The 8,755-nt window shown below is 42.1% G+C and overlaps 1 protein-coding gene across 1 annotated transcript; it reads left to right on the forward strand.

Moving 5' to 3' along the window:
• The first annotated feature begins 4,300 nt into the window (after positions 1-4,300).
• On the forward strand, positions 4,301-8,247 carry LOC129848111 (fibrous sheath-interacting protein 2-like). The gene is made up of 6 exons (XM_055915577.1): positions 4,301-4,342; positions 4,681-4,743; positions 4,923-5,084; positions 7,370-7,459; positions 7,668-7,786; positions 7,957-8,247. Exons 1-6 carry the CDS (start codon positions 4,301-4,303, stop codon positions 8,132-8,134), a joined length of 654 nt encoding a protein of 217 aa, XP_055771552.1. The 3' UTR covers positions 8,135-8,247.
• Positions 8,248-8,755: the final 508 nt, after the last annotated feature.

Below are 8,755 nucleotides of genomic sequence, written 5' to 3' on the forward strand. Positions count from 1 at the left end.
GCAGTTCAGGCGCCGTTGGGCAGACGTGCAGTTCAGGCGCCGTTGGGCAGACGGGCAGTTCAGGCGCCGTTGGGCAGACGGGCAGTTCAGGCGCCGTTGGGCAGACGTGCAGTTCAGGCCGGCTGAGACGCAATGTAGGCCTGGTGCGTGGTGCCGGAACTGGAGGTACCGGGCTAAGGACATGCACCTTCAGGCTAGTGCGGGGAACAACAACAGGGCACACTGGACTCTCAAGGCGTACTATAGGCCTGGTGCGTGGTACCGGCACTGGTGGTACCGGGCTGAGGGCACGCACATCAGGGCGAGTACGGGGAGAAGGAACAGTGCGTACAGGGCTCTGGAGACGCACAGGAGGCTTAGTGCGTGGTGCCGGAACTGGTGGTACTGGACTGGAGACACGCACCATAGGGAGAGTGCGGGGAGGAGGAACAGGGCTCTGGAGACGCACTGGAAGCCTGGTGCGTGGTGCCGGAACTGGAGGTACTGGGTTGGAGACACGCACCATAGTGAGAGTGCGTGGAGGAGGAACAGGGCTCTGGAGACGCACTGGAAGCCTGGTGTGTGGTGTAGGCACTGGTGGTACTGGCCTGGAGCGGGGAGGTGGCGCCGGAAATACCGGACCGTGCAGGCGTACTGGCTCCCTTGAGCATTGAGCCTGCCCAACCTTACCTGGTTGAATGCTCCTCGTCGCCCGACCAGTGCGGGGAGGTGGAATAACCCGCACCGGGCTATGTAGGCGAACCGGGGACACCATGCGTAAGGCTGGTGCCATGTAAACCGGCCCGAGGAGACGCACTGGTGGCCAGATATGTAGGGCCGGCTTCATGACATCCGGCTCAATACTCAATCTAGCCCTGCCAGTGCGGGGAGGTGGAATAACCCGCACCGGGCTATGCACAAGTACAGGAGACACCGTGCGCTCTATTGCGTAACACGGTGTCTGCCCGTACTCCCGCTCTCCGCGGTTAGCCTGGGAAGTGGGCGCAGGTCTCCTACCTGCCCTCGGCCCACTACCTCTTAGGCCCCCCCCAAGAAGTTTTTGGGGTTTACTCACATGCTTCCTTGCTAGTCGCGTACCCTCATAACTTCGGTTCCTCTCTGCGGTTGCCTCTGCTCTCCTAATCGCCTCCAGCTGTTCCCATGGAAGGCGATCTCTTCCAGCTCGGATCTCCTCCCATGTGTAGCAACCCTTGCCGTCCAATACATCCTCCCATGTCCACGAGTCCTGGTTACTTTGCCGCTGTTGTTGGTTCCGCTCACGCTGCTTGATCCATGTGTGGTGGGAGATTCTGCCACGGTCGTCTTGAGGTGAATGAATGGACCAAGGCGCATCGTGATATAAATACATCTTCTTTTATTTTACGACGAAGATGAACACGAAACGAAACACTTATACAAACTATACAAAACAACAAACAACTGTGAAGCTACAAACGAAAGTGCACACACAAGCTACTTACGTTCAACATAGACAATCGCCCACAATCACCTAAAGCCTATGGCTCCCTTAAATATGGCTCCCAATCAGAGACAATTAATGACATCTGTCTCTGATTGAGAACCAAACCAGGCAACCATAGACTTTCCTAGAACTCTCTCCTGAACACAACCCCATATACTATACAACACCCCCTAAACAATACACACACCCTAAACTAGACAAAACACACAAACTTCCCATGTCACACCCTGACCTAACTAAAATAATAAAGAAAACAAAGAATACTAAGGCCAGGGCGTGACACCCTCCATCTTCGGAGGATGCAGCTTTCAAAGACTTGGCCTCTATTGGTTGACCTGTCCTGATAAATTGCTTGTTTGTTTTTTGCTGTTGAAGCGCTTTGAGATTAAATGAAAAGCGCTATAGAAATGCCATACATTATTATTATTATTACTATTATTATTATTAATACTATTACTACTAGTATTACTATCATTATAATTATTACTATTGCTATTATTATTACTAGTATTATTATTATGACCATTGTGACTATTATTACTGTTGTTATTATTAATAGTATTATGATTATTATTAACATTATTATTATTATGATTATTATTACTATTATTATGAGTATTACTATTATTGCTGTTTATATTATTATTACTATTATTACTATTGTTCTTATTATTATTACTATTATTATTACAGTTATTACTATTGTTAATATTTTATTACTATTATTATGAACAATACTATTATTACTGTTCTTAATATTACTGCTATTGGTATTACTACTATTACTAGTATTACTATTATTATTACTATTATTACTACGGTTATGATTGCTATTGTTATTAGTATTAGTACTATTGTTATTACTATTATTACTACTGTTATGATTACTATTATTACTATTTTTAGTAGTACTACTATTATTATTATTACTATTATTACTACTATTATTATTATTACTACTATTATTACTACTAGTATTATTATTATTACTATTAAGGACTCTGCATGGTCAATCCGAATTCTGCATTAGCCACAGAAGTCAGAGCATTCATGCTTCTTGCGCTTCGCGGATGTCAGGGATCCCACCGGAACTTTCATTACGCACACCTGTCCCCTATTCCCACTGATTAGGACTTGTATAAGTGTGCCCTTTGGTTTCCATTGGACTGTTGAAAATGGTTACAATGTCCGTTGGTATGTGTGAGTACCTGTGCTGTGTGTTTTGGTCTTTCGTGCCCTTGTGGATTGCGCAGATGATTACGGGTCTCGTCCCGTGTGTTAATCATTGTGCGCGTGTGTAATTTATTCGAGGTACTCCTCACTCTTTTGTTTGGGTTTCAACACTGTGTTTTTGTTGAGTGTTTGTTTGGTCTTTGTCCCTGTGCCTTTACACGGCACGTCGTAATTTGGGTGCAATAAAAAACTACCCCTAGTCTCAAAGCAAAGGGTCTGAATATTTATGTAAATTAGGTATTTCTTATTATATATTTTTTTTTCAATTGCAAAAACTTCTAAAAACCTCTTTTTGGTTTGTCATTATGTGGTATTGTATGTAGATTGAATAGGATTTTTTTTTTATCCATTTAAGAATAAGAGTGCAACGTAACAAAAAGTGGAAAAAGTCAAGGAGTCTGGATACTTTCCGAATGCAATGTACATTTACAGGAGGTTGCACCCTCTTCAATCAATAGGCTAGGGGCAAAATAACATCCAAATTGAGCGCTCATCGACTGAGAGAGGAATCAGGTGCAATTTTCTGGCTTTGTTAACTGGCACCACAGGTAGTTTATGGGCAAAGTGCACACGGTTTTCCGACTCTTTGTGCATCGAAGCACCACAAAAAAACTGTCTGTAACACAGAACCCAAACCAGATGCGCGCGTGCGCCATCGTGCATACATTTATTTTGTCCACCCACACCAAACGAGATCACGACACGCAGGTTAAAATATCAAACCAAACTCTGAACCAATTAGATTAAATTGGGGACAGGTTGAAAAGCATTAAACATTTATGGCAATTTAGCTAGCTAGCTTGCACTTGCTAGCTAATTTGTCCTGGGATATAAACATTGAGTTGTTATTTTACCTAAAATGCACAAGGTCCTCTACTCCACCAATTATTCCACACATAAACGGTCAACCGAATCGTTTCTAGTCATGTCTCTTCCTTCCAGGCTTTTTCTTCTCTTGATTTTATATTGCGATTGGCAACTTTCATAAATTAGGTGCGTTACAGCCACTGACCTCGTTCATTTTTCAGTCACCCACGTGGGTATAACCAATGAGGATATGGCACGTGGGTACCTGCTTCTATAAACCAATGAGGAGATGGGAGAGGCAGGACTTGCAGTGCGATCTGCATCAGAAATAGAACTGACTTCTATTTTATCAATTTACTATGCAGACACTCCTTGGCGTGCCCGAGCAGGGTGGGTGCAATAATTGAATAATATAGATTTCTAAATTCATTTTGGTGTTGTCAGCCTGTTAGTCGTGATAATGCTTTAAATCCATCACTGCAAATAACTGACAGTTTCGAAAAACGAATACATGTGGATCACATTTTAGGGTTGAGGTATGAGTCTGTGGAGTGCACCTGTTGCAGCAAGCCCAGGCACTACTGGAGGTGCGCTTTATGGAGTGGGCACACCATAAATAATCCTGTAGACTATATCAATAGGTTAAGGCTACAATATCCTTTCATAGTGTTTATATCAGTACAACAACATAGGTCTATCAGATAGCGGACTTTTGGGGGGCTTAGGGCCTACCTTTTCTGGAGACACAGGATAATCAAGTTTCAGTTATGACATCACTTGTTTACAATATTAGTCAATATGCCTACTATGTCAAAAAGTGCGGGCAAAGAAGAAGAACATGTGAGTAGGCCTAGGATAATGCTTTGTTCGTTCTTCATATTAATGTCGCTTCACATTTGTATAATTCTAAAGATGGATGATGAAAGTCTATGAGATGAATATGTAGCCTACAGAATCAATCATCATGTAGGCCTACGGCTAGTTGACTACTTTAAGAATAGTTTAACAATGTAAATGGATCAAACAAATGTGTTTTAGATATGAGCTTGATTCAACATTTTTCATGCAAAGTGAATTGGCAAAAGGGGGAATTATTGCAAACCAAGTTACAGGGATGGGGTCTACTATCAAAACCCCACGTCTAAAAAGTTTTGTCATGACTGTCTCTGTCTTTGTAGGGGTTACAGGAAGCCCAAGAGAGGACATTCCCTGTATTCTTCAGAGGAAAACTAGGGGAGAAGGTTAGTGTGATAGTATGACATTCCAAATGATCTGAGATCCTCAATTTCTTTCAAATGAAATGTTACCTAATTATATCTTTTTAATGACTTCCTTCCCATTTCCAGTCCTAATTCCACAACCATTCCCACTGTAGTATCCATTGCCCTGACATTGAGGTTTGTTAAAACACAATCCACAGCTCCATCAGGAGACCCCCGGGTTTGACCTGTTGGACCCCAACATGAGAGTCATGGATGTTAGTTATAACTGCCTCCACGACAAACACCTGAAGAGTTTTTTCCGCCATCCGGAAAGGAAGAAGCGGCTGGTGAAGCAAGGCCTCATCACCTCAAATGAGAAGGCATGGCAAACCTCCTTTTTCTTTCCAAAATCTTAAAGTGACACTTATATGGAACTGAGAAAATTGGACAGGTGTAAGCAATATGATGGCTAGGTGAAATGTTTGCCATTTTGCTTAGTTTACACAAATCCAAATCTACAAGTGCATATGGTCATTGTTAGTGCAGGTTGTAAAAGAGAATGTGTTCTTAATGTCTTACCTGGTTAAATAAAGGCAAAATCAATCAATATTGGGGTAGAGCAGGGGTGTCAAACATACGGCCCGCGGGCCGAAACCGGCCCCCAAGGAGGTTCGATCAGGCCCGCAGGATAATTTGAAAGTGGAAAAAATGCATAAAAGACATGGAATTAATATTTTTAATTCGCTGCAATTCATGGATTATCCGCTAAGGGGCGCACTCTTTCCATCAGAGTAGAAGACAAGCCGCATCACTGAGACAGACTGAAAACAGCAGACGGTATCAATGCGCCATCTGCTGCTTGTTACGACGTTGTTAATACCTTGGTCTCTACCTCTCCGCTACACCCTCATTAGCCAAAATGTCGTTATCCAAACGGAGAAAAGTAGATAAGGAGTGTAGAATTTTCAAAGAAAAATGGACCACGTCCTATTTATTTACAGAGATGCACGGAAAACCTTCGTGCTTGGTGTGTTTGCAACAAGTTTCGGTATTGAAGGAATATAATATTCGACGCCACTACGAGACTCATCACAGCGAAAAATATGACGGCTTGCAAGGACAACTGAGAAGAGATAAGATTAACGAATTGCTGGCGGGTCTGAGGAAACAGCAGTCAACTTTCATCCAGAGCCGAGAAGTCAGTGAAGCAGCGGTAAAAGCCAGCTATCTGAACAAAATGTTGCAAGGCCGCAAAAAAGTTGTCACACAGTTTTCTGACAACATACATGCATTTAAGTTGAAGCTGACTTTGTGGGAGATGCAACTGGCAAATGGCAACCCTGCTCATTTCCCCTGTCTGAGAGATGTGTGTGTGACCAGACCTGATGCGGACATGAAACGGTACAAAGACAAAATTGCAGGACTACTGCGGGAGTTTGAGAAACGTTTTCAGGTATTTGGTGAACTTGAGACAGAATTTTCAGTTTTTCGCTCACCTTTCACAGTTAAAGCTTCTGATCTGCCGGTCGAAATTCAGCTAGAGATAATTGATTTGCAGTGTGATGCAGATTTGAAGGGCAAATTTGCCTCTGTAGGTCTGGACAGATTTTATCAGTATCTACTACCAGGGTACCCCAAATTAACAGCCCTGGCTGCTAAAATTTTGTGCATGTTTGGGACAACCTACCTTTGTGAACAAATTTTCTCAGTGATGAATATCAATAAAACAAAAATGCGTTCAAGGCTCACAAACAAGCACTTAAATGACATTCTGAAAGTGACAGCTAGTCAGGACATGACACCTGGTGTTGATGCACTTGTACAGGCCAAAAGATGCCAAGTTTCAGGAACAAATACAAGTCCAGACTAGACTAACACCTTTAAAATGCTGCCTTAGATACTGTTTGCATTGAAAGAATACAGCTCTGTGAAGATGAATCCTTACTGTGGTGATTTAAAAAATGTGCACTTTAATGTTAGTCAGCAGCTTCAAAACAAAAGTTGTGTGATGGAATTCTACTGTTCATACAACTCCATAAATTTTCAGTATGTATTGTATGTGTATGTATGTTTCATGTATGAAGTTTACAGATTTACAGGACAGGCGAACACTTTCTTCATTACACATTTAAAATCACTCTCCTTAGTTTGTAAGGTGTACGCAGGGATTACATTTAGATTTTATATGCGTATGTGTAAGTGGTTTAAAAATTCCTTTCTTTAAAAGTCTCATTTAATCTTAAAGTGCATTACTATATTTTTCAGTACCAATTAAAGTTTTGTGCCTTTGTACAATCAGTGGGATCAGTTGCAATGCATATTTGTGAATGATAAAAGTAAATTGCACATTTGTCTAAGGAAATATGAGGTGTTTCATGAAATGTTTTGTAAAAGGATAGTTCATTAAATTTCAATATTTTCCTAATGTTCTTGTGCTTCTTTACACCAAAACAAAGGAAAGACATGATATTTTGGTTATTTATAGCAGAGTATGGTATAATTTTAATGGTCCGGCCCACTTGACATCTCCCTAGGCCGTATGTGGCCCACGATGCGAAATGAGTTTGACACCCCTGGGGTAGAGGTTAGAGGTAGATTTGGGATTGGGTGTTTGTACACATGAACTTCCTCTAAAAATGGCTCTTTTGTGGCTCCTCCCTTTCAGGTGCTGTGTACGTGTAAAGAGTACAATCGCTACAGTAGCTACATCAAGTCAGTTCAGTTGCTGTGGGAGAAGCAGTGCTGTGCCCTGCAGGTTAGAGTGGTCTACTTTCTAGATGCACAATTATAAAAACACAAAAGCTATATTGTAAGACACACCTTTCCATGCGTTTTATATTTCAACTGTGTATGTAACTTGCTATCGCTCATGGATCGGGAAAGGGTTTTCTGATCACGTGACAACACCAGGAAAAACTTGTGGAAGGCAAGGGTGCAAATGAATCTCTCTCTCTCACTATCAGAAAAATCTTTTGAAGCAGTTCCTAGTCTTGCAGCAGCAAGGGGAGGTTCCTTCCCACATCTCACTGACGGATATTAGAGAATGGCTCATTGCCAAGGGTAGAAACTACTTCAAGAACACGTGAGTTTTATTAGAATCTTTTACCCAAATTTGTTAAAAAAAACATAAGCAAAGGTGTGGAATCACGTTGACCTCCTATCTAGCAATAACTTAAGAAATAGATATGGTGGACAGTTTGAGTTGTAGAAAAATGAAGGTAAATCATGTTTGATGTTCCCTTGTATGTGAAGGTTTCAGAGTGAAATGGAAGAGGGGAAGAACCTTCACTTGGCTGAACTGGCTTGGGATGTGAAACGACGCCGCAGGCTTGAGGAGCTGGAAAGAGAAGTGTGCAGGGAGCTGCGCCTGGAGCGCCGAATCTGCTGGTCGGTGATTGGACAGGTAAGGATGGAACAGCGGCACTCCTAGGGCTGATATCAACTCATAGTTGCTTAAGCAGCAGTAGGACCTCAGTGTTTCTGTTGGTATCTTCATCCATTTGCCTCTCTCTCTCACCCGTCTCTCTTAGCCTGGTAGCCAGATGGGAGATTTATGATTTTTGATGGGAGATTAACATTCCGGAGTTCCAAATTAAGCAGCAGCAGCTGAAAAGATGAGCTCCTACAAATATTGAAATGTAAATGTTTTTTTAGAGTAAAGTACATCGAAAAAAATCAAAAGAAAACTGCAAACTGAATAGGAGACCAAACAAGCAGCAAACAAAGAAGAAAGGCTTTTGAAAAAGTAACAATTTTTTCATAAAATTATACCGTTTTCTTAGCTAGCTAAGTTGTTTACCTGTTGCTAGGCAGTTGCTAGGGACATTCCTGGAAGAAGCTAGCTAGCTAACAAGGAGTGTCTAGTTGGCAGAAGAGAAGAAGGGACAAAGAAGGGACAAAGTGGGACAAAATAAGGACAGAAGAAAAGGGAAAGGGGGGAAAGGGGACATTAAGGTGAAGCAGTCCTCTAAAGACACAAAAGACAATAATACAAGAAACAACACTTCTATTGCCTCTCCCTCTACGATACGCACTTCCGGGTTGGAGCGAG

This window comes from Salvelinus fontinalis, unplaced genomic scaffold (assembly GCF_029448725.1).
Source record: "Salvelinus fontinalis isolate EN_2023a unplaced genomic scaffold, ASM2944872v1 scaffold_0987, whole genome shotgun sequence".
In the NCBI taxonomy this organism is placed as follows: domain Eukaryota; kingdom Metazoa; phylum Chordata; class Actinopteri; order Salmoniformes; family Salmonidae; genus Salvelinus; species Salvelinus fontinalis.